The 27995-nt window shown below is 44.0% G+C and overlaps 1 protein-coding gene across 4 annotated transcripts; it reads left to right on the forward strand.

Moving 5' to 3' along the window:
- Positions 1–4215: 4215 nt before the first annotated feature.
- On the forward strand, positions 4216–26776 carry msrab (methionine sulfoxide reductase Ab). 4 transcript variants are annotated; one of them, XM_035532973.2, is made up of 7 exons: positions 5888–6116; positions 7711–7860; positions 9377–9445; positions 9864–9983; positions 10664–10768; positions 15004–15110; positions 25711–26776. In XM_035532973.2, exons 1-7 carry the CDS (start codon positions 5948–5950, stop codon positions 25882–25884), a joined length of 894 nt encoding a protein of 297 aa, XP_035388866.2. In that variant the 5' UTR covers positions 5888–5947; the 3' UTR covers positions 25885–26776. The 4 variants fall into 4 exon arrangements, with proteins under 4 accessions (XP_081577864.1, XP_035388866.2, XP_035388867.2 ...); XM_081721738.1 differs by lacking the exons at positions 5888–6116; positions 7711–7860 and adding an exon at positions 4216–4574; XM_035532974.2 differs by lacking the exon at positions 7711–7860 and having other exon boundaries at positions 5945–6116.
- The last annotated feature ends 1219 nt before the right edge of the window (positions 26777–27995 follow it).

The following is a 27995-nucleotide window of genomic DNA, read 5'->3' on the forward strand; positions in this document are numbered from 1 at the left end:
ACATGTCAGTCACAGTTTCTGCAGTCTAACCACATTACAAAGTCATTTTAGAGTATTAGAGCTGTGATTCTCAAACAGACAGGAAACACATTCATTTCACTGTCTCACTTTCTTATTCTTGCATTTCTCCTTTTCTTTTCATTATCTTCATTCTGTGTGTGTGTGTGTGTGTGTGTGTGTGTGTGTGTACTCTAATAGGGAACCCAGCATAATGGTGGTCCCTAAACCACACTCCCACTCTCCACGTATAGCGACCCAGTTTCCACATCCTGAAACAAATCTCTCTGTGATCCATTTCTGTTTTCCTCCCCGTTTTGTGTGTGCGAGGACACCGGTTTCGGCCTTCAGCCAGAGATGCTGGCTCTACTTGTATTTACTATTTATTAGCTCAAATAAATTATATAACATATTTATTCTTTATTTATGCACATGGTGCGCCACCAGGGTTCACCTCACTACCGAATCACAGTGGTCAAACAATTTTATGATAATCTAATTCATGAAATTACACACACATATAGAAACACACACACACACACACCTAGGTAATTAATAGTGAAACTATTTAATTCACCAAAACACTGTATCTTAAACAAACCCCTCTAAACAGGTAGCCAATTTGTGCTGTGATGTTGTAGTGTTAAGTCAGCAGATGACTAATGTCACACGATACTGTGAATCTTACTGCAGAGAAGCATATAAGATAATCATATAGTGGAGTTTAATGGTAAAAAACAGCATGTGTGTGTGTCTGTCTGTCTGTCTGTCTGTCTGCTATATGGAAATGTCTTGACCCTAACTGATTGGTGTCAGGATCTGGACAACAGCAATTCATTTTCATCAATTATCTTCCTCTTTTCATCCCTCCTTCCTGTTTTTCCCCATCGCTCCTTCATATTCTCGTTTTTTAAGTATTACACACACACACTGCTCTACTTATAAGCTCATACACATTTACTGCATCTTTAGATGCCTACATACATAATTATGTGGTTTTCCCTGGTGATCTCACACACACACACACACACACACACACACACACACATACGAACACACAGACTTGCACGTTCTGTTACAAAAACTTGATTTCTTTGCTTACTGAATGGTTCTATTTTAGCAAGAAGGAAACAAGCACAATCTATCTATTAAGCTACATTTGATCAAATTCACTGTGTGTGTGTGTGTGTGTGTGTGTGTGTGTGTGTACTTGCTGATGCCTGCATGCCCTCTACAACCCTTGTGAGATAGTATGAGATAGTATGCATTCAGTATGCTCTTTTATATCTCAGTAACTCAGTAGCTGGATCTTGTAATGCGATAGTCGCACTGCTGCGCAGGCGGAGATCAGAGATACGTTACGGTCCCTAAGGAACTCTGCAGCGCGGCCTTGTGTTCACGCCACTGCAGTTAAAAAGTCCAGTTCATCCTCCCCACACGTTTCGCCGCTGTCTGTCCACCAGCTCGGATGCGTTCACTGCCCACATGCAAACACCCGCACGTTCTTCTGTGGAGCACGGACCACTTACATGCTCCGGAGTCTTTCTGCCATTCTCTCTGTCCATGCTGAATTGGCATAAGGAATCGCTACGAGGATGAAGTCTGAGGCGCAACAGAAGAGCCTCCGGAGCTCGGAGGGCGTGGTGGAGAAGCCCCTATGGGCTAACAGCGCTACGTTCTGCCCGCTGTCTGAGAGCCTGTGCCAGCAGCCTGCCATATATGTCTCTTCCCAGCATGCTCCACTGTGTGCCCGTGAGCCGGCATTGTGCCTTCCAAGGTCATTAACCCTTAACACAAACGCACCTGCTGTAGGTTTGCTTTGGATCGCCTGGGCGTCGTTCTGCTGGGGCTTGGACCCAGACATTTGTAACACTGCTTGGTGCCAACAGCTGTTGTAAAAAGCGCTACATAAATTCACTTGCTTGCTACAATGCACGAATAGCATGATCACGCTATATGGTTTGAGACAGATGGACAGATGTATAGAGAGAGGGACAAACAGACAGAATATGGGGAGACGATGGTCTTCTCTCTGGTAATCGTATCTCTAACGTTCTCTGTGATCTAGAGATAATGGTATCTCTAATGTTCTCTCTGATCTAGAGATAATGGTATCTCTAACGTTCTCTCTGATCTCTCTGGTAATGGTATCTGTAACGTTCTCTCTGATCTAGAGATAATGGTATCTCTAGTGTTCTCTCTGATCTAGAGATAATGGTATCTGTAACGTTCTCTCTGATCTAGAGATAATGGTATCTCTAACGTTCTCTCTGATCTAGAGATAATGGTATCTCTAACGTTCTCTCTGATCTAGAGATAATGGTATCTGTAACGTTCTCTCTGATCTAGAGATAATGGTATCTCTAATGTTCTCTCTGATCTAGAGATAATGGTATCTGTAACATTCTCTCTGATCTAGATAATGGTATCTCTAACGTTCTCTCCGATCTAGAGATAATGGTATCTGTAACGTTCTCTCTGATCTAGAGATAATGGTATCTGTAACGTTCTCTCTGATCTAGAGATAATGGTATCTGTAACGTTCTCTCTGATCTAGAGATAATGGTAACTGTAATGTTCTCTCTAACAGCTTTGTTAAGAGAAATAAAACTTTAAAATCTTCATCAGTGAACAGTGAGTGAAGTCATAAAAAAACACCATAGAATTCATGTAATGAACAACAACAAAAGAAACGAGTGATAACAAGAATAGGACTGGCTCATCTTTTTAGAGCCCCTGTGTTGCTTGCTGTGGTGAGGGGAGGAGGTGAGGAGTGTGGTGAGGTGAGGAGTGTGAGGAGATGAGGTGAGGAGTGTGGTGAGGTGAGGAGTGGTGAGGGGAGGAGGTGATGAGTGTGAGGAGGTGAGGAGTGTGGTGAGGTGAGGAGTGTGAGGAGGTGAGGAGTGAGATGAGGTGAGGAGTGGTGAGGGGAGGAGGTGATGAGTGTGGTGAGGTGAGGAGTGTGAGGAGGTGAGGAGTGTGGTGAGGTGAGGAGGTGAGGAGTGAGATGAGGTGAGGAGTGGTGAGGGGAGGAGGTGATGAGTGTGGTGAGGTGAGGAGTGTGAGGAGGTGAGGAGTGTGGTGAGGTGAGGAGTGTGAGGAGGTGATGAGTGTGGTGAGGTGAGGAGGTGGGGAGTGTGATGAGGAGAGGAGGTGATGAGTGTGGTGTGGTGAGCAGGTAAGGAGTGTGGTGAGGTGAGGAGGTGAGGAGTGTGAGGAGGTGAGGAGTGTGTTAAGGTGAGGAGGTGAGGGGAGGAGTGGTGAGGGGAGGAGTGTGAGGAGTGTGGTGTGGTGAGCAGGTAAGGAGTGTGGTGAGGTGAGGAGGTGAGGAGTGTGAGGAGGAGAGGAGTGTGGAAAGGTGAGGAGGTGAGGAGTGTGAACAGTGTGAGCAGTGAGGTGAGGTGAGGAGGGTGAGGAGTGTGAGGCGGTGAGGCGCTTTCTAACCCTGCAGGTGGTCCTCCCCAACATGGAGTTTAGCTAAAGCCTCTTTCCACTGCAGATGATGATGATGATGATGAAGGGGGAGGGGAGGAAGAGCCCCTGTACAGATTTAGCGTAATCCCCAAGTAAGTGTCCCAACCTAGTTCCTATTTCAGCCGGGAGAGGGGAGGGAGAGACGCAAACCTTCTTCTCAACTTCTACCTGAACGCCATTGTGACCGCCGGAACAAATTCCTTATGGAAAAGATCAGCAAATGGCATCCACAAATTATTTTAGGAAGACAAAGAAGAGAAAAGCGAGAGAGAGAGAGAGAGAGAGAGAGAGAGAGAGAGCGAGAGAGAGAGAGAGAGAGAGAGAGAGAGAGAGAGAGCGAGAGAGAGAGGGAGAGAGAGAGAGAGAGAGAGAGAGAGAGAGAGAGAGAGAGAGAGAGAGAGAGAGCGAGAGAGAGAGAGAGAGAGAGAGAGAGAGAGAGAGAGAGCAGAGGAGAGAGAGAGAGAGAGCAGAGGAGAGAGAGAGAGCGAGAGAGAGAGAGCAGAGGAGCGAGAGAGAGCAGAGGAGAGAGAGAGAGAGCAGAGGAGAGAGAGAGAGAGAGAGAGAGAGAGAGAGAGAGAGAGAGCAGAGGAGCGAGAGAGAGCAGAGGAGCAAGAGAGAGCAGAGGAGCAAGAGAGAGCAGAGAGAGAACAGAGGAGCGAGAGAGAGAGCAGAGGAGCGAGAGAGAGCAGAGGAGAGAGAGAGAGAGAGAGAGAGAGGGGGCCGTGTAGGTTTATATGTAGCGCTAATCCGTGTGGCGTGTAGGGGCGGCTCAGCCAGGCCTCAGTGCTGAGAGTCAGGCTTCCGTCTCTCAGACAAACCAGCCGCCTGCTAATGAGCTAAGACGCTGATGAGCTAACCCCAGTGCAGGACCGCAGCCAGGAAAATGCACAACTGACCGGTTACTTAGGAGTTTTCCTGAACCTTAAGCTTTTATTGATGTTGTATCAGTGTTTTTATATCGATCTTTAATGTCCAATATCTTCTCAAAAGCCAAACACAAATAAGCTGTTTATTTGACCTATAATATGTAGCGATATGTAGCCAAGCAGCAGACTTAAAATAACCAAAGGAATGTGGTAGACCTTTTCTCTACAAGGACGTGCGTAAGTAAACCTACTACTTTATTATTCAAAAAGACAATCATTTCTACTTCTCTTCAAATGCATCCAGGGAAAAAGGAAAATAAACATTTAGCATTTAAACATTCATTCTCAGTTGTGATTGATTTACTAAAAGGAGAAGTGCACCAGAAGCATAGACTGTAATTTCATTAACGATTTGGATTAAAACGGATTATTTGGGTGAACGAAAGAGTGGTAGAGAGAGAGAGAGAGAGAGAGAGAGAGAGAGAGAGAGAGAGAGAGAGAGAGAGAATAGGTGTGTGGGGCAGTAAAGTAAGGAAAGAGAGTTTTTAGGAATGACGCATGATTTCTCATTTTAATTACGGCCCCCACTCATGTGAGACCACCAGAGCGACAATTACGCTAAAACACCAAACAGTCCACTGCCTCTTTTTATGGTAGTCAGTGATGTCAGTGTTTAGATGAGATGCGTGCGTGCGTGCGTGCGTGCGTGCGTGCGTGGGCTGACGATTGCAACAACATAAAACAGCCAAATAAAATGAAAAATGAAATATTAAAACCTGAAACTCTGGAATATTGGCTGGTATGTAATTAATAATTAATAAAGTATGTTAACTAATAAAGTATGGCATGTAATTTGGTTATAGAAAGTTACTGATTGCAGATTTAATATCTTATACAAATTTTTAAAAAAGTATCTTTATCAGTTTGTCTTGAAACATCAAACCACTATATATGTAGTAATATATATATATATATATATATATATATATATATATATATATATATATATATATATATATATATATATATATATATATATATATCTTATGGAAAATGACTTTCAACTCACATTTAATTCTCTTATGCATATGTAGCCAATGTAGCCAAGTTCTACATGCATTAGCTAAGTGATGCACCAAATGTGGCACAATGGTTCTAGAAAAATTAAAAACGTTTCACGCCATTACTCAGGTCTTTAGTGACGACTACAGACTGTACAGTGAAATCATGTTTTTGGTGGATCTCTAGTGGCCAGGGACAAAGCCATGGACAGCATTATGCACGTCTGCATTCTGTAAATGCGTCACTCATTAATAAGGACGCCCGATGCCAGACACGAATGCAAATATTTACATTTAGATAAATAACAATGATTCATTGGTTCCAGATGCAAATTCTTAGTCCGTTCTGCGACTCCGACAGACAGGGGGCGGGGCCTGCTGGCTAATTTGCATGCCGAACGCCTTTCTTAACGTGCATATTTATTTTAATTTCATCTCATACCCGCCCATACTGCACGAGAGGCTTCTGCGCCTCGGCCTGCTTAAAATTCAGCTCGATGCGCATGAATATTCACGAGCGTTACGACTCCGCCGCGTCTCCCTCCCAGAATGCCACGCGCTACGTCTCGCCCTCGTGACACGTCGCGGAAGTCGTGCTTACTGACGCGTCTCTGCAGGCTGGCGTGTACACGCGCGCGCTTCAGCATGGCCCACAGGAGCGTCCTGCCCACGCAGGCGCGAGCTCTCAGCGGCAGGGAGGAGAAATTGGCCGTGGCAGGTAACGCACTCCTCGCGCGTTAGGATCCCGCACAACCGCTGCGCTCGCAATCTGCTGCCCTGCGCACGCACGGCGTTATCGTCGAGCAGGCCGAAACGCTCGCGAGGCCGTGACGTCACGGGAGGCCACGCGCCTTTTGCCTCCGCGGCTTTATTTTTTGCTTCCCCTTTCGCGTGATGTGCCTCGCGCAGCGCCGAGAGTCGTGGGAGGTTTGGTGCTTCGCGACGGTCGGAGCGCCATCTGCGCACGTTGCGCTTGAAGGCTCCGCCCGCGCCGTGGGGGACGTTTGCAGACCAGGTCTGAGCAGACAGCCCGCGCGGACTGCTTAGGTCGCGCTCGCAGATTCCACCCGGGCCCGCGCGCCTAATTGGGGCTTGTAATCCCGCGCGTCACGGTGTGTGTGTGTGTGTGTGTGAGAGGGCTCGTGCCGTCAGCGCGCAGCTGCGAGTGTGTTGCTCGCTCAGTGTCGTGGTCCTCAGGAAGAAAACCACGCGCACGCCCGACCTCTGCACCGCCCAGTGTGGCTTCTCGTGCACGAGGCTACTGTGCTGCTGGAGTGGAAGTCGCATCGTCTCTGCATTTAAAAAGGTGTCGCTTCTGATCGCTTCAGAGTTTGAGAAGGTGACTTAGTGGGGTAACTTTCCCACAGGCTCTGCGGCACAAAGATAAACCTGATTGTCAGGCAAAGTGTTTGGCTGTGTCTCTGTCTGCCAGTTTAGACTACTGTAGCCCTCATCACACACCAGACCTCCTGTGTATGCGTGCGTTTATATCACCATAATTCCCGTGCTGTTCCTCCATACCTACATGACTCCCATCTTGCCAACGTTAGCTCTGAGGGTGAGATGGGGGAAGTTGGAGAGGCGGGGGCGGGGGGGGGGTTACTCCTCTCCATGGCAACCAGAAATGGTTGCCTGGATACTGGGGTGAGTACACCATGTGGTATGAGCAGTATCTGGCAGGCTGCTGTTCTTCCTGTGGAGTTCGTGGGTGATTGCAGGAACCTGGACTGTTTTTAGATCAATCTGCTAAGTGCCTGCCGTTTCCTCTTGGTCCACCAGGGCGGTGCCAGATGTGTCCCTCCCCTCCTGCCGTGGTAGCGATATAAGAACCAGACGGACCGGACCAGTCCGGGGAAATCCACAGTCCATATAAACCAAATTTTACCTACAGCCAAGCTGTTGTGGCACTAACCGAGGGCTCTGTAGTGTGAGAGAATACAGGGGTTTAGTGCTGCTTGGTTTGTTGTTTTGTTGGGTTTTTATTTCTTAGCTATTTTTCATCGTATGTGTAGTGTGTATGAGCTCGAGTGGATCAGGGAAGTGGTCGCACTCTCTTCAGTCCCGATACGTTTCTATTAATCAATTGATTTGATCGTAATGTTGTTTGCACAAAAATCCTCTAATCGCTCAGTGATGCCTCCACATTCAGCTAATTTAGTACACCGCCCGTCGAACGCAGCAGAACGTTCCGGAAGAAAGGGCACACAGCGCCTACGCAGGATCCGGAGGCTGTGAACACAGCCAGGACTTCCAGACCATATGCCCACCTTTACACCGCACACCGACCCCCGTGTGTTGGCCTCCCTCCACAGCTATAAACCGACAGCATGGTGTTGCAGCAAAGCAGCAGAACCCGGGCAGACCGGAAGCTACGGTACTCCAACAGTCCATCTTTATCTCGAGGTCGTGCGGGATCGACGTAGGAGACGCGGCCATCCTGTCTACCCGCGGGTCCCGGCTAGGTGATGAATGTCGTTCCATCCGGAGCGATTCAGAGCATTCCGGTTGTCTGCTGGTTTTGTCCATTGTGGATTTTATTTCCATCTTGGGACTTTGTAACACGGAAGCACTTTCCGGGAAAGAAAACGGGGGAAAAGGCTCGCTTGCCTTCTCTGTTTTTGTCTTTCTCTCTCTGCATCTTCTTTGTGTCTGTGCCTCTCTCTCTCTCTCTCTCTCTCCGGGCCCCCCCTGCTGGATGCGGTCGATTGGCAGTGTGGTGTGGCTGCACACACTGACTGGTACCACCACTTGCAGTGAAAGCAGACAGGCTGGTATTGCCTGGACTGCCAGAGCTCAGCGTGTGTGTGTATATATAAGTGTGTGTTTGTGGCTCTATGAAGAGATAGTGAGTGAGGGAAATTAATTATGGGAATGTGGAGGAACGAGGGTGAAGCTCCGAGTGTGTGAGTGGAGATCACAAGGAGGAGAGACTAGAGAGAGAGACTGGGTCTCTTCTTTCTGCTCTCTCCTGATTGGATAAGCCTTGATTTAAAGCAAGTTTAGATCAGCCACACACCAGCAAATGGTGTGCAAGGTGATTGTGTGTGTGTACATGTGTATCAGGAAGTAAACTACTGGTCCCATTCACAGTATGAGCACAACTTATTTATTTATTTACTCAGTTCCACTTCTACATACATGTTAATATGTTGATATGTTTCTATTTAAATCACCAGGGCTACGGTTGGTTGTGTGTGTGTGTGTGTGTGTGTGTAGGAGGGGGTTATCACTGCTGTAATCGTTTGTGTTTCCCACTGTGACGGATTCTTCTCTGATCCAGCTTAGCTTCGGCAGACCAGACAACAGACAACGACACCCAGTTCCAGCACTACACACAAACTAAAGATACCAGCATACACTACAGACCAGAATAAACGCATGCTAAAAGTCTCTCTCTCTCTCTCTCTCTCTCTCTCTCTCTCTCTCTCTCTCTCTCTCTCTCTCTCTCTCTCTCTCTGGTGCTGGATACACAATAAGGGACTGGTTGAAATGTTAAATACTGAATTTTATTTTGGGGCAAGTGAAACTTGTGATTTATAATTTGAATAAAATGGTGGGAAATCTGGAAAAGGTGGTTTGAACTGGAATGGTGTTCAGACATGGAGGGAAAACGGATTCTCTCTTGTTCGTGGGTTCGATGTTGAGGATCGGTTTGAAAATATGTGAAGCACGGTATTGATTAATATTGGTCTTTGTTAAAATTCATTAAAAATTCTCTCAATTCAGTTAATTGGTGCTTTATTGGTATGACAAATATTCACATTTGTATTGACAAAGCTTTGATCAAGAACATTTTAAACAAAAGATATAATACACAACACTACTACTACTACAATACTCCTATAACCATTACTGTTACCTCTATAACTGATAATAATAATAAAGATTATATGCGTGTGTGTGTGGGGGGGGGGGACTGTTCTCCTGGTACTGCAGAGCTTTAAAACTGTAATAATCGCCCTCCCTCTCTGTCTCTAGTGAAACATGCAGCTACAGGGAGGCCAACAGTGGAACCTTTCCCGGAGGGAATGGAGATGATTATGTTTGGTGGGTTACAACATGCACACATCACATATGAGACTTGTACATGAAGCAGTTGGATACTGTCTGGCTACAGCATGTACCCATAATGCAGCAGGGCATTGTCTGGCTACAGTGCGTACCCATAATGCAGCAGGGCATTGTCTTTTCAAATACTTTAATCAAATGATTTAAAGCCATCTCATTAATCCAGGGAATCTCAATCTGTGTTTTGTTTCTGAGGTTAATCTGGCTCATCTGTGTTATCCTAGTGTCTAGTACAGATGCTGCAGGAAGACTCCAAATCAGTACCACGTTATGTTGAACTCGGAGGTTTTTCTCGCTGTCTGTGTGGAAGGCCCTGGGGTTCATTTCCAGCTCTGGTGTTGGTCAGCAGGCGTGCCCACGTGTGTCCGCTCCTGATGGCTGGGGTGTGTCTGTGCAGGTATGGGCTGTTTTTGGGGCGCAGAGAGACGCTTTTGGAACATCTGTGGAGTGTTCTCCACTCAGGTGGGCTACGCGGGCGGGTTCACACCCAACCCCACCTACCAGGAGGTGTGTTCAGGTGAGTTACACACACCCCAGTACCTCTGAATAATCAGGGATTGGGTCATATAAAGTCGGTCTCTCTCTCTCTCTCTCTCTCTCTCTCTCTCTCTCTCTCTCTCTCTCTCTCTCTCTCTCTCTCTCTCTCTCTCTCTCTCCTCTCTCTCTCTCTCTCTCTCCTCTCTCTCTCTCTCTCTCTCTCTCTCTCTCTCTCTCCCCTCTGTTACATGACCTAGTAGTAGGCAAGCAGGCACAGCTGCAGTGTGTGTGTGTGTATACACGCGCATGAGTATGTGTGCATAAGAGTCTTAAGTTTGTGTGTGTGACAATGTATGCGCAATCTTATAGATTGTACACGTTAATAGGTGACATTCTTCTTTGGTCACAAGTAGCATTCCTTTCTGGAATATTCTGTGATCCAGAGGTAGGAATAAGGGTTAGGAACTAGGGTTTGGGGTTTATAGCCTGCAGGTGGATGTCTAATGCCTTTTATGTATCGTAATTGTGGAGATGTGTGTGTGTGTCTGTGTGTGTAAAAGCACTGGCTTCCTGACTAGTGCTGGAAGACTGAATCTGCACTCATTCACTCTTTTTCAGTTTTCTTGTTGTTTTTTGGTGTTCCTGACCACGGCTCTAGAACGTTAATCCTGATCATCTCTTACCAGCCAGTGCATGTCGTGTGTGTGTTGTGTCTGGTAGGTCTGACGGGCCACACAGAGGTGGTGAGGGTCGTTTACAGTCAGAGAGATGTCAGCCTGACTCAACTGCTCAAGGTGTTCTGGGAAAGCCATGACCCGACTCAAGGTAGCGACACACACACACACACACACATTCCTACTCTCTGCTTCCTCAAGTTATGTTCCTTTTACTGTATAACAGGACAGACAGAGAGCGAAAGAGAGAGAGACCAGACCGAGAAAAGGGAGAGGTTGTCAGAAAAACGCCAGTAAAGCCTGACTTCTCTCTCTCTTGCTCTCTGTACCCCAGATTCTGCTTTTCCATGTATTCATCCATTAATCTATTTACAACATCTCTTCTTCTGGCCTTGGAACTGACAGTCCTGACTTTTTGCCACCTGTGAACAAACGGTCTTCTTCGCAGCTGCCTCTTCACCCGGAAGGGACAGACCCGTGTCATTTCTCCTCGATCGTCCTGAACCCTTACCTTACAGAGCTCCCTGGTGCATGCTGGGTAGTCTCCAGAGATCCTGTTTCCTGCGATTTCTGCATGAACTCTGATATCACCCTGTCTCTGTACGGTGTGTGTGTGTGTGTGTGTGTGTATATACATATGTTATATATGCATGCGTGTGTGTGTGTGTGTTACCAGTCCTGTGTATTCAGCCGGTCTCAGTTCAATGGCTTCTGTATTCAGCAGCGTGATTTGAAAACCAACCAATCATGGCTGGGATAGCAACATTTTCAGCCAATCAGAGAGTCCCACACATGCTCCTTTGTACCCTCATGTCTCTTGCTCTGGGTGTGTAGGCCATAGCCTGCCGAGCACACGCGAGACACACGTTACACGCATGTGTTATGTGTTCTGCTGTGACGACAGCATTTGGGCTCCTGTTTAGCTCTTATGGGTGAAAACGAAACACAGATACAAATACAGAAGAACTGAGGTGACAGCTGAATACACACACACGCATGCATATATATGCACACACACATGTATATATACACACACACGCATGCATATATATGCACGCACGCATGTATACACACACACGCATGCATATATATGCACTCATGCATGTATACACACACACACATGCATATATATGCACGCACGCATGTATACACACACACGCATGCATATATATGCACGCACGCATGTACACACACACGCATGCATATATATGCACGCACGCATGTACACACACACGCATGCATATATACACACACACACATGTATACACACACGCATGCATATATACGCACGCACGCATGTATACACACACACGCATGCATATATATGCACACACGCATGTATACACACACACCCATGCATATATATGCACACACGCATGTATACACACACACCCACGCATATATATGCACGCACGCATGTATACACACACACACGCATGCATATATATGCACGCACGCATGCACACACACGCATGCATATATATGCACGCACGCATATATATGCATGCACGCATGTACACACACACACACGCATGCATATATATGCACGCACGCATGTACACACACACACACACGCATGCATATATATGCACGCACGCATGTACACACACACACACACACGCATGCATATATATGCACGCACGCATGTACACACACACACACACACACGCGCGCGTGCTCTGCTCTCTTCTCCTCTCATCACAGGCCCCCATCACCCTCCACAGTTCCGGAATGTTCCGATCTCCGAGGTGGCCCACTGATCCCTACTCTCCTCTTTTATCTCTTAGTCACTGTCTCCATCCCTCCATCTCCCACTTACTCGTCTTCTCAGCCTCTCTGGAATGAGAGAAGAGATTGACTCCCCCTCTCTCTGCCTCTCTCTTTCACACACGTACAAACACACACACACACATACACACGCACACAACAGCAAATCAAAGTGTGCATTTGTGTGTGGGGGTGTGTGTGGGTGTGTGCGCGCGTGTGTGGGGGTGTGTGTGGGGGTGCGCGCGCGTGTGGGTGCGTGCATGTGTGCGCGCGCCTTATGGAAGAGAGGCAAGATGGCGTCCGTCGTATCTCTTCAGCAATGCACACAGCGTTAATATCAAAACTTTCTCTCAGTGTCCGTGAGAGCAGAGCTCTGTCACTGCTGCTCTGGGGTCAGCCCTGTTCCACGGAGGTCTAGTACGAGCTCTTAGCAATCGCTGATCTGACATGCAGAGCAGCCGTTATTTTCTCGTGTGTGTGTTCCTTCTTCTTGGTGTGTCCTGCGGATCTGCAGGTGTTTCAGAATTTCAGGTGTGCTCGTGACTGTGTATTTCAACTGTGCCTTTAGGCCCTGGATGTTGTCTGCGCTGTTTGTTGTTGTTTTCATTTTTGTTTTGTCCCACTATTTTGGGACCTCCTTACTACGCCCTTAAAATGTGTTTTTGCAACCTCGGCTTTGACACCCGGCCGCGTTAATTTTGCGATGGGTTGCTGTCATCACAGCCTTCACTAACCAAAACAACAACAAAAGAGGCCAGAGAAACGAGGGGGGGGAGGGGCGCCTCGCGAGGAGTGACCCCCGACCCGTCTCTGCCCCTGGGGGGCCGCGCGGGGCGGATTCATTACGAGCCGTCGATCATGCCAGCCTGGCCCGGCTAATTTATGGAGATTGGATATGGAGGAAGAGAGTGAGAGTGAGTGAGTGAGTGGAGGAGTAGAAACAATGGAATCAGAGAGTGAGAGTCAGAGTGAGTGTGTGTGTGTGTGTCTGGGCATTCAAACACTTTGTCCAGTTCTCGTTGAGTATTGGAACAACTTAAAGAGCAAAAAACGTGACGTGGCGTAAAAATGTACAGTGTAAAGACGTAAACACGCGTCAGTCACTGCAGCCAAAACACAGTGCTAATCACGTTTTAGTGTTAGATATGATAGCAATCAGATGGATACCTCTTCCTGTGCTCGGGGAGAGAGAGAGAGAGAGAGGGAGGGAGGGAGTGAGAGAAAGAGAGAGAGAGAGAGAGAGAGAAAGGGAGAGAGAGATGTGGTAAAGACAAATACAGCAGGAATAGATACAGAAATAGAATTATGGGTTGTTTGGTTGGGGTCCAATCAGAACATCATGTTTCTCTTTAACATCCCTGTGAAACCATGGCAGGGTTACACACACACACACACACACACACACAGACGGACCTGTACACCTCTGGTCCTCTCTCTCGGACATAGTAATGCATTGCCATCAACGATTTTGTCTGTTTTTGTTTGTGTGTGTGTGTGAGTGTGTTATGTAAGAGTAGTAAAAATAACTTTTACTTTGCAGCACTTCTTATAAGCTTCTTGCTTTTAGACACACACTGCATCAGTCTACCCACTGGGCATGCATGCTGCATTAACACACACACACACTCAGCATAACGTAATTAATATCAACATGGAAGTGCATAAACCATGTACAAATGTATAGAAATACAGGAGCACGGAAACACAGAAACACGCACGCACACACACACACACACACACACACACAGAAATACAGGCTGACCCTGGTGCACACACACACACACAGAAATACAGGCTGACCCTGGTGCACTGGGCATGGAGTCCCCCCACACACACACGGATCCTGCATACACAAACGCAGATACAGGGATCACGCATACACACCACACCACATCCTGGTACTCAGTCTGGAAATGCCACTAACTATGTCATAGGTGGAATGTTGGGACATAGCTGGAGAAATCCACGGAACGCTGGAACGCTGTCATCACCCTGCAGTCATCACCACTGAGAAGAGAATTCAGCCTTCTCATTTCTCACACACACACACACACACACACACCATTCTGTGTGTGTGTGTGTGTGTGTGTGTGTGTGTGTGTGTGTGTATGAAAGGTGATACAGTGGAACGAGAAAGATACAGGAAACAGGAAGAGATGTCACGGTGTGACATTGCTCAGTTCTAGCTGGAGCTCACTGAGGATTTATGATGATCTCCCCCCCCCACCTCTCTCTCTCCCTCTCTCTCTCCCTCTCTCTCTCCCTCTCTCTCTCTCTCTCCTCTCTCTCTCTCTCTCTCTCCTCTCTCTCTCTCTCCCTCTCTCTCTCTTGCTCCTCTCTCTCCCTCTCTCTCTCTCTCCCTCTCTCTCTCTCCCTCTCTCTCTCCCTCTCTCTCTCTCTCTCCCTCTCTCTCTCTCTCTCCCTCTCTCTCTCTCTCTCTCTCTCTCTCTCTCTCTCACCCTCTCTCTCCCTCTCTCTCTCTCTCCCTCTCTCCCTCTCTCTCTCTCCCTCTCTCTCTCTCACCCTCTCTCTCTCTCTCTCTCTCTCTCTCACCCTCTCTCTCTCTCTCTCCCTCTCTCTCTCTCTCTCTCTCTCTCTCTCTCTCTCTCTCTCTCTCAGGTATGTCTCAGGGAAATGATAGAGGCACACAGTATCGCTCTGCTATCTACACATACAGTCCAGAACAGCAGGAGCTGGCCATGAAGAGTAGAGACGCTTACCAGCAGGTACACACACACACACACACACACACACACACACACACTACACACACACTCACACACTACACACACACACACACACACACACTACACACACACACTCACACACACACTCACACTCACACACACACACACACACTCACACACACACACACACTCACTCACTCACACACTACACACACACACACACACACACACACACACACACACACACACACTACACAATACTGTCCTTGCTAAATCTGAAACTGACTGACACACACAAACACACGGGTTACTCTCTCTATGGGGGCTTTACTTTAAGCCTCTAACTATATATGCTGTGTGTATACGGTGTGTACGTTTACACCAACTCCTGACGTCAAAATCACCAATGTTTTTGTCAGTGTGTGAACATTTGTTCTCTACAGTAAAACAGAGTACACACACACACACACACCTACCTGTGAAATGGTAAATCCAAGCAGCTTTGTGGAGTGGTCTGAAAAAGATACGTTTACTACATTTAGTTCTGGTATTGGCTTTCTGGAATATTTTACAAAAAAAAATGTGCATTTTGTGCTGTGAGGTTCTCCACCGTCTGTGATTCTGTGAGGTTCTCCATGTATATACACATACACACACTAATGTATGTTGGTGTGTGTATATGTTAAACTGTGTGTGTGTGTGTTGGTGTATGTATGTTATACCGTATGTGTGTGTTGTTCACTGTGCGTGTGTATGCTGGTGTATGTATATGTTACAGTGTGTATGTATGTGGTTTAGTGTGTGTGTATGTTGGTGTACGTATACATTATAGGATGTGTGTGTATGTTTTTTAGTGTGTGTGTGTGTGTATGTATGTTATACAGTGTGTGCGTGTGGTTTTGTGTGTGTGTATGTTGGTGTATGTATTGTATGTTTCATGTCTGTTACGTTATTAGTGTTTGATGTTTCATGTCTGTTTCATGTCTGTTATGTCAGGTCTGTAGCAGACATGAAACATCAAACACTAATAACGTAACAGACATGAAACATAAAACACTAATAATGTAACAGACATAAACCATAAAACACTAATAAAGTAACAGATGTGACTAATAATGTAACAGTAACGCGGCTCCGTAACAGTCTGAACGTCATCGTCTGTCTTGGGTCAGACTGTCTGTCCTTCTCAGGTTTGGTTTGTCCTCATGACACATTCACAACGTGTGGTGTTTATAACTGACACAGCCATTGCTCTTTGTGTTTGGTAGTTTGGCGGCAAAAATGTTGCCATGGTATCCTGAGGTCATTGGTCATGTTGCCATGGTATCCTGCCACCCCTGAGGTCACTGGTCATGTTCTATAAGGTTCAAGCCTGATTGGGGGGTTCGAGGGGGATGTTGCCTTGAGACAAGCCTGCCTTATGGCCTTGGTCTTGGGAGGGTAAAGGTCAGAGGTCATGCTCATGGAGGCAGCTGTGGTTTAGCAAACGTGATGAGATCAGGCCACCAGAGGCCATGAGCTGTCAAAAGCCACAGTGACCATGGTGCGCACACACACACACACCCACACACAATGTGAAAATGGCAAAGTGTAATGGCAGAGGATTGGTTTTTCTTTGGCACTGTTTTCTGTGTGTGTATGCGCAGGATAGCTTGAGAGTGGGGAATACACACTAAACCACACACACTATAACATATACATACACCAACATACACACACGCTAAACCACACACACACTCTATAACATACATACACCAACATACACACACACTAAACTACACACACACTATAACATATACATACACCAACATACACACACGCTAAACCACACACACACTCTATAACATACATACACCAACATACACACACACTATAACATATACATATACCAACATACACACACACTATAACATATACATATACCAACATACACACACGCTAAACCACACACACACTCTATAACATACATACACCAACATACACACACACTAAACTACACACACTATAACATATACATACACCAACATACACACACGCTAAACCACACACACACTCTATAACATACATACACCAACATACACACACACTAAACTACACACACACTATAACATATACATACACCAACATACACACACGCTAAACCACACACACACTCTATAACATACATACACCAACATACACACACACTATAACATATACATACACCAACATACACACACGCTAAACCACACACACTCTATAACATACATACACCAACATACACACACACTAAACCACACACACTATAACATATACATACACCAACATACACACACGCTAAACCACACACACACTCTATAACATACATACACCAACATACACACACACTAAACTACACACACACTATAACATATACATACACCAACATACACACACACTATAACATATACATACACCAACATACACACACACTATAACATACATACACCAACATACACACACGCTAAACCACACACACACTCTATAACATACATACACCAACATACTCACACACTATAACATATACATACACCAACATACACACACGCTAAACCACACACACACACTAACACATACATACACCAACATACACACACACTAAACTACACACACACTATAACATATACATACACCAACATACACACACGCTAAACCACACACACACTCTATAACATACATACACCAACATACACACACACTAAACTACACACACACAATAACATATACATACACCAACATACACACACACTATAACATATACATACACCAACATACACACACGCTAAACCACACACACTCTATAACATACATACACCAACATACACACACACTATAACATATACATACACCAACATACACACACACTATAACATATACATATACCAACATACACACACACTATAACATATACATATACCAACATACACACACACTAAACCACACACACAATAACATATACATACACCAACATACACACACACACTATAACATATACATATACCAACATACACACACGCTAAACCACACACACACTCTATAACATACATACACCAACATACACACACACTAAACTACACACACACAATAACATATACATACACCAACATACACACACACTATAACATATACATACACCAACATACACACACGCTAAACCACACACACTCTATAACATACATACACCAACATACACACACACTAAACTACACACACACTATAACATATACATACACCAACATACACACACGCTAAACCACACACACACTCTATAACATACATACACCAACATACACACACACTAAACTACACACACACAATAACATATACATACACCAACATACACACACACTATAACATATACATACACCAACATACACACACGCTAAACCACACACACTCTATAACATACATACACAACATACACACACACTATAACATATACATACACCAACATACACACACACTATAACATATACATATACCAACATACACACACACTATAACATATACATATACCAACATACACACACATTAAACTACACACACACAATAACATATACATACACCAACATACACACACACTATAACATATACATACACCAACATACACACACACTATAACATATACATACACCAACATACACACACACTAAACTACACACACACTATAACATATACATACACCAACATACACACACACTATAACATATACATATACCAACATACACACACACTAAACCACACACACAATAACATATACATACACCAACATACACACACACTAAACTACACACACACAATAACATATACATACACCAACATACACACACACTATAACATATACATATACCAACATACACACACGCTAAACCACACACACACTCTATAACATACATACACCAACATACACACACACTAAACTACACACACACAATAACATATACATACACCAACATACACACACACTATAACATATACATACACCAACATACACACACGCTAAACCACACACACACTCTATAACATACATACACCAACATACACACACACTAAACTACACACACACTATAACATATACATACACCAACATACACACACACTATAACATATACATACACCAACATACACACACGCTAAACCACACACACTCTATAACATACATACACCAACATACACACACATTAAACTACACACACACAATAACATATACATACACCAACATACACACACACTATAACATATACATATACCAACATACACACACACTAAACCACACACACAATAACATATACATACACCAACATACACACACGCTAAACCACACACACACTCTATAACATACATACACCAACATACACACACACTAAACTACACACACACTATAACATATACATACACCAACATACACACACACTATAACATATACATACACCAACATACACACACGCTAAACCACACACACACTCTATAACATACATACACCAACATACACACACATTAAACTACACACACACAATAACATATACATACACCAACATACACACACACTATAACATATACATACACCAACATACACACACGCTAAACCACACACACACTCTATAACATACATACACCAACATACACACACACTAAACTACACACACACTATAACATATACATACACCAACATACACACACGCTAAACCACACACACACTCTATAACATACATACACCAACATACACACACACTATAACATATACATACACCAACATACACACACGCTAAACCACACACACACTCTAACATACATACACCAACATACACACACACTATAACATATACATACACCAACATACACACACACTATAACATATACATACACCAACATACACACACACTATAACATACATACACCAACATACACACACGCTAAACCACACACACACTCTATAACATACATACACCAACATACACACACACTATAACATATACATACACCAACATACACACACGCTAAACTACACACACACTATAACATATACATACACCAACATACACACACACTATAACATACATACACCAACATACACACACGCTAAACCACACACACACTCTATAACATACATACACCAACATACTCACACACTATAACATATACATACACCAACATACACACACGCTAAACCACACACACACACTAACACATACATACACCAACATACACACACACTAAACTACACACACACTATAACATATACATACACCAACATACACACACGCTAAACCACACACACACACTATAACATATACATACACCAACATACACACACGCTAAACCACACACACACTCTATAACATACACCAACATACACACACTAAACTACACACACACAATAACATATACATACACCAACATACACACACACTATAACATATACATACACCAACATACACACATACACACACACACTGTATAACATATACACACGCCAACACACACACACGCACTATAACATACACATACACCAACCTACACACACACACACACACACACACACACACTAACGTATACATACACCAACATACACACACACTAAACCACATACACACACTGTATAACATATATATATACACACACACACACACACTATAATGTATACATACACCAACATACACACGATAAACCACACACACACTCTATAACATACATACACCAACATACACACACACTAAACTACACACACACTATAACATATACATACACCAACATACACACACACTATAACATATACATACACCAACATACACACATACACACACACACTGTATAACACATACACACGCCAACACACACACACGCACTATAACATACACATACACCAACCTACACACACACACACACACTATAACGTATACATACACCAACATACACACGCACTAAACCACATACACACACTGTATAACATATATATACACACACACACACACTATAATGTATACATACACCAACATACATACACACACACTATAACGTATACGTACACCAACATACACACGCACACATACACACACTATAATGTATACATACACCAATATACACATACACACTATAACATATACATACATCAACATGCACACACACACACCACACACACACATATACCAACACACACTATAAGATATACATACACCTATACACACACTATAATACACACACTATAACATATACACACACACGTTCTTATTACACACTACACACACACACACACACGTTCTTATTACACACTACACACACACTCGTTCTTATTAAAACACTACACACACAGTATATGATTTCTGTGGAAATTCTAAAATACACACTACAGATTTTTGGTCCAGTATTTTTACGTTACAGCACACTGTTAACCAAGGCAACTTTCAATTATAACTGAACACAATTCAAGCAATTGAGGGTAAAGGGGCCCAACAGTGGGAACCTGGCATTGGTGGGACTTGAACTGGCAACCTTCTGACTACTAGTCCAGTACCTGAACCACTGACACACCACTGACAAAAGCTTATTTTTTAAGAATCTTACCTGGACTCTTAATCTGCTTCTGGGGTCCCTTCGCACTGCAACACAGACCTTGTACAACACAGACCTCAACAGAAACATCACTGTAGTCTAGTACAACGCAAACCTCAACACAGATATCACTGCAGTCTAGTGCAACGCAGACTTTAACACAGACATCAACGCAGACATCAACACAGACATCACTGTAGTTTACATTTACGGCATTTACGCTTTTATCCAGAGCGACTTACAAAAGTGCTTTGTCATTTACTCATAGAACACATCCTAGTACAGTACAGTAGGTTAGAGTCCAAGATACCAGTGAACTAGAATACTGTAGAATACAGGGATGAATGCTGATACCTAGAAGTGCAAAATACATAATATCTTATCTTAAACAACAATAAGTGCTAGAGTTTGTTAAACAACATAAACGATGCCCTACAAGTACTAAATTAGTCAGTCAATAAGGGAGCAGGATCAGTTGTCCTTTAAATATTCTGCAATTAGACGGGTCTTCAGTACAGTGTGTCCCAACTAACCTGGGATCAGGCTCTTGTACGCGCACCTGCGTCAGGCGTGTTACAGCAGGGTAAACACTCAGAAATTCAGGTACATGGGAGGAATTTGATTGTCATTCATGTTTAAAGTCTAAACACATTTCGCAGCAGTTGACGCAACAGTTTTCGTGTGTACAATCTGGCCCTAAAAACAAGAAACAAATGAAATATGTAAAGGTTTTTAGCTCAGACCTTTAACTGTTGTTACGGACCATCATCCTTGTTCGAGATACAGACCCATTCTGCTTGATGTATGAGGCCTTAAACTTTCTCATGAGCTTTTATGCTGATGTAAATAAACAATAAAATATTTGACGGATGCAGTCTCTGTAGATGAAGTTAATGGCATCATTTGCATTCCAGCAGGTTGTATGTCTTCTACACGCTCATCTGTAGTAATACTGGATATACCACAGTGCCATCAAGTGGCCAAGTCGTGGAATTACATATTGCTTGATATATAAAGGTGATATTTTTCTCCTCTGTGTTGTCAACCAGCATACTGCGCTGCCGACGTCGACTCTTTTATCGGGGGTGTACGGTGTGTTTGAAACCTCTGGCGTCTCCCACTGTACCCAAAACACTTCCACTGTGGCCTCTAGAGGGAGCTAGTTTCTGAAATCAAAGTACAGACAGACACACACACACACACACACACAGACCCAAACACTCTGAAATGCATCATGAATTACCATAACATGTTACAAGTATGTAAAGTCAAACCACACAAATATCCAGAAATTGACCAGCATGAGTAGTATTTAATACTTTTTAAATACACACAGTGTTTAAAATGTGAATCTGAATATGATGAGTGTCATATTGAATACTGAAGACCCATCTGTTTGTGGAATATTTAAATGATCTCTGACCCTGCTCCTATGTTGACTAACTAGTACTTATTGTAGGGTATTGTTTACTACACTGATGCTGACTAACTCTAGTACTTATTGTAGGGTGTTTACTACACTGATGCTGACTAACTCTAGTACTTATTGTAGGGTGTTGTTTACTACACTGATGCTGACTAACTCTAGTACTTATTGTAGGGTGTTGTTTACTGCACTGATGCGGACTAACTCTAGTACTTATTGTAGGGTGTTGTTTACTACACTGATGCTGACTAACTCTAGTACTTATTGTAGGGTGTTGTTTACTACACTGATGCTGACTAACTCTAGTACTTATTGTAGGGTGTTTACTACACTGATGCGGACTAACTCTAGTACTTATTGTAGGGTGTTTACTGCACTGATGCTGACTAACTCTAGTACGTATTGTAGGGTGTTGTTTACTGCACTGATGCTGACTAACTCTAGTACTTATTGTAGGGTGTTTACTACACTGATGCGGACTAACTCTAGTACTTATTGTAGGGTGTTGTTTACTGCACTGATGCGGACTAACTCTAGTACTTATTGTAGGGTGTTGTTTACTACACTGATGCTGACTAACTCTAGTACTTATTGTAGGGTGTTGTTTACTACACTGATGCTGACTAACTAGTACTTATTGTAGGGTGTTTACTACACTGATGCTGACTAACTCTAGTACTTATTGTAGGGTGTTGTTTACTGCACTGATGCTGACTAACTCTAGTACTTATTGTAGGGTGTTGTTTACTACACTGATGCTGACTAACTCTAGTACTTATTGTAGGGTGTTTACTACACTGATGCGGACTAACTCTAGTACTTATTGTAGGGTGTTTACTACACTGATGCGGACTAACTCTAGTACTTATTGTAGGGTGTTGTTTACTGCACTGATGCGGACTAACTCTAGTACTTATTGTAGGGTGTTGTTTACTACACTGATGCTGACTAACTAGTACTTATTGTAGGGTGTTTACTACACTGATGCTGACTAACTAGTACTTATTGTAGGGTGTTTACTACACTGATGCTGACTAACTCTAGTACTTATTGTAGGGTGTTGTTTACTACACTGATGCGGACTAACTCTAGTACTTATTGTAGGGTGTTGTTTACTACACTGATGCTGACTAACTAGTACTTATTGTAGGGTGTTTACTACACTGATGCTGACTAACTCTAGTACTTATTGTAGGGTGTTGTTTACTACACTGATGCTGACTAACTAGTACTTATTGTAGGGTGTTTACTACACTGATGCTGACTAACTTTAGTACTTATTGTAGGGTGTTGTTTACTGCACTGATGCTGACTAACTCTAGTACTTATTGTAGGGTGTTGTTTACTACACTGATGCGGACTAACTAGTACTTATTGTAGGGTGTTGTTTACTACACTGATGCGGACTAACTAGTACTTATTGTAGGGTGTTTACTACACTGATGCGGACTAACTCTAGTACTTATTGTAGGGTGTTGTTTACTGCACTGATGCGGACTAACTAGTACTTATTGTAGGGTGTTTACTGCACTAATGCTGACTAACTCTAGTACGTATTGTAGGGTGTTGTTTACTGCACTGATGCTGACTAACTCTAGTACTTATTGTAGGGTGTTGTTTACTACACTGATGTTGACTAACTAGTACTTATTGTAGGGTGTTTACTGCACTGATGCTGACTAACTCTAGTACGTATTGTAGGGTGTTGTTTACTGCACTGATGCTGACTAACTCTAGTACTTATTGTAGGGTGTTTACTACACTGATGCGGACTAACTCTAGTACTTATTGTAGGGTGTTGTTTACTACACTGATGCGGACTAACTCTAGTACTTATTGTAGGGTGTTGTTTACTACACTGATGCAGACTAACTAGTACTTATTGTAGGGTGTTTACTACACTGATGCGGACTAACTCTAGTACTTATTGTAGGGTGTTGTTTACTGCACTGATGCGGACTAACTAGTACTTATTGTAGGGTGTTGTTTACTACACTGATGCTGACTAACTCTAGTACGTATTGTAGGGTGTTGTTTACTGCACTGATGCTGACTAACTCTAGTACTTATTGTAGGGTGTTTACTACACTGATGCGGACTAACTCTAGTACTTATTGTAGGGTGTTGTTTACTACACTGATGCGGACTAACTCTAGTACTTATTGTAGGGTGTTGTTTACTACACTGATGCAGACTAACTAGTACTTATTGTAGGGTGTTTACTACACTGATGCGGACTAACTCTAGTACTTATTGTAGGGTGTTGTTTACTACACTGATGCGGACTAACTCTAGTACGTATTGTTTATTACATTTATCATTGTCTGTTATAGAGCTTATATGTGTTTCATGCTTCTAGTCATCAGCACGGATCCCTGTATTTCTACAGTAGGCTCCGCTACAGTCAGACAGATATCCCCACCACCGCCACCCCCAGACTGGGAACCAGTGGACCAGATCGTGTGTACCTTTTCCACTTTACAGGAGGCCCTGTTGGCTTCATCTCCTGAAGTCTAACGAGGCAAAACGACTGGACTCTGTGGTGTCTCCAAGGCCGTCTGGAGGTTCTCACTGGTTCCTCTGCTGTCTGTTCTGTCTCCCTTCTTTCTCTTCTTCCCTCACCCTGTCCTTCTCTCGCTCTCCCAGGCTCTGAAGCAGAAGGGCTTTGGGGAGATCACCACAGAGATCCGAGAGAACCCGGTCTTCTACTACGCGGAGGACCACCACCAGCAGTACCTGCACAAGGTGCCGAACGGCTACTGCGGGTTAAAGGGCTCCGGGGTCACCTGTGCCTTCGGCTCGGACGGAGATGAACTTTGACCCAGGGAAGAAGGAGGAGCATGAGTGCTTTTTAAAATGGTGGTGCGAGAGTGTGAGTGACAGAGAGAGAGAGAGAGAGAGAGAGAGAGAGAGAGAGAGTGCATAAACCAACAGCACAAATTCAGTACAAGTGTAGACTCAGACCTCGTACTCACCGTAACTAAATGCAGGCTGCTCTCCTGTGACTCTTGTACTAGTACATTTTCAGTGATAATTTACACATGAAATTCATTTAGACTCAATCCCACATTTTCTCTTAATGTAAAGAGGAACGTGAATTCAATGTAAAATTGTAAAACTGAGATGTCAAATTGTGTGTTTGTTACAGATTGTTTAATCCTCCATTGGGAACTGGATTATCATTTTTATTTAAACAGTCTTAAGCCCTTTTGGCCATTCAGAAACCTCCTCCACTAACAGGGGAAATACTGTTAGTGCGCACACACACACAGGTTTCCGTATACAACATTAAGACTGTTTAGAATATATGTGTGTGTTTCTTGGTTATGCTGAGCAAAGATCCAGTTGAACGCTCAAGCAAAACTCAACGCAATATTCCCTCCTAATTTATTTTGCCTTTTTGTTGTTGTTGCACTTTTCTGCCATCTGGTGGCCGAACCGTTCCTTGCACCCGTGCTGCCTAGCACAGTGGTTTCCTGCCCCCTGCTACCCACGCCTGACGGCTCAAATGAAGTGCCTTCATTGGCTGGCTTAGGTGAGAGAGAAGGGGAAGCAGGCCATTGGGAACAGAGCGTGCCGCTTGTCCCTCCCTTATGGTAATCAGAGACTTGTGCAGGAATGTTTCCTGATGAGCTGTTAATGTGCACTGTTTCTGAGGAGTGATGTTTTTGTATCTTTAATAACGTATTAAATAAATGATTACTTTCAATCACTTGAGATTCGCTTTGCAATCATTCCCTTTTTTCACTGATCTTGTTTCATAACCCACACTTGAGCACCACTAGGTGTCAGTAGAGGTTTATTTGTTGCATACCCCACACTGGAGCTCCTCAGGGTTGTGTCCTAAGCCCCCTGCTCTACTCACTGCACACGTATGACTGCACAGCCACTTCCAGCTCTAACGTCATTGTCAAGTTTGCTGATGACACCGTTGTCATGGGCCTGATCTCGGACAACGATGAGAGGGCCTACCTGGAGGAGATTAAACACCTGGAAAACTGGTGCCAGGAAAATAATCTCCTCCTAAACGTCAGTAAGACAAAGGAGCTGATCGTGGATTGCAGCAAGAAGCAGGAGCGGCACTACCAACCTGTGAGGATCAGTGGAACCACGGTGGAGAGAGTAGACAGTTTCAGGTACCTTGGTGTTCACATCTCGCAGGACCTGTCCTGGTCCCGCCATACCAACTCCCTGGCAAAGAAGGCTCGTCAGCGTCTTTACCACCTCAGACGCCTAAGGGACTTCAGACTGCCCTCCAAGGTACTGCGGAACTTCTACACCTGCACTATCGAGAGCATCCTCACGGGGAGCGCATCACTCACTCGGAACTTCCTGACCTGCAGACCACCTACTACAAGCGGTGCCAGACCAAGGCCAGGAAAATTGTGAAGGACCCCACCCATCCCAACAATAGACTCTTCTCTCTGTTGAGGTCAGGGAAGCGCTTTCGCTCCCTGAAGACCAACACAGAGAGACTGAAGAGGAGCTTCTTCCCACAGGCCATTCGGGCCCTGAATCAGGGAAACTGATAAACTGTGGGGACCACCACCACCATGTAACTGTAAATATTCAGTTGTAAGCTGGAACTGTACATTGTGTACATACACTTATACATATCCATATATACATTGTACATTGTGTATATATACATATATTGTACATACATTGTTAATATATTTTGTACATATATAGAATATATATTTCCCTATACACCCCTGTTTTTTCTCCTCAGTTTGGACAGAGCACTCTCAACCATTTCACTGCGAGTTATACCGTGTATGACTATGTATGTGACGAATAAACCAAACTTGAACACTTGAGGACCACTAGGTGTCGGTAGAGGTTTATTTGTTTCATAACCCACACTTGAGCGCCACTAGGTGTCAGTAGAGGTTTATTTGTTGCATAACCCACACTTGAGCGCCACTAGG

The sequence above is a fragment of the Electrophorus electricus genome, chromosome 10, assembly GCF_041902795.1.
Source record: "Electrophorus electricus isolate QZ-2024a chromosome 10, ASM4190279v1, whole genome shotgun sequence".
NCBI lineage: Eukaryota > Metazoa > Chordata > Actinopteri > Gymnotiformes > Gymnotidae > Electrophorus > Electrophorus electricus.

What these genes read in the sequence shown, in the direction of transcription:
- msrab (XM_035532973.2), top strand. Translation starts at nt 5,948, where the DNA reads ATGCCACGCGCTACGTCTCGCCCTCGTGACACGTCGCGGAAGTCGTGC. An exon ending in TACCCGCGGGTCCCGGCTAG is followed by an intron (nt 7,861 to 9,376) that starts GTGATGAATGTC and finishes CTCTGTCTCTAG; the next exon opens with TGAAACATGCAGCTACAGGG. An exon ending in CTACCAGGAGGTGTGTTCAG is followed by an intron (nt 9,984 to 10,663) that starts GTGAGTTACACA and finishes TGTGTCTGGTAG; the next exon opens with GTCTGACGGGCCACACAGAG.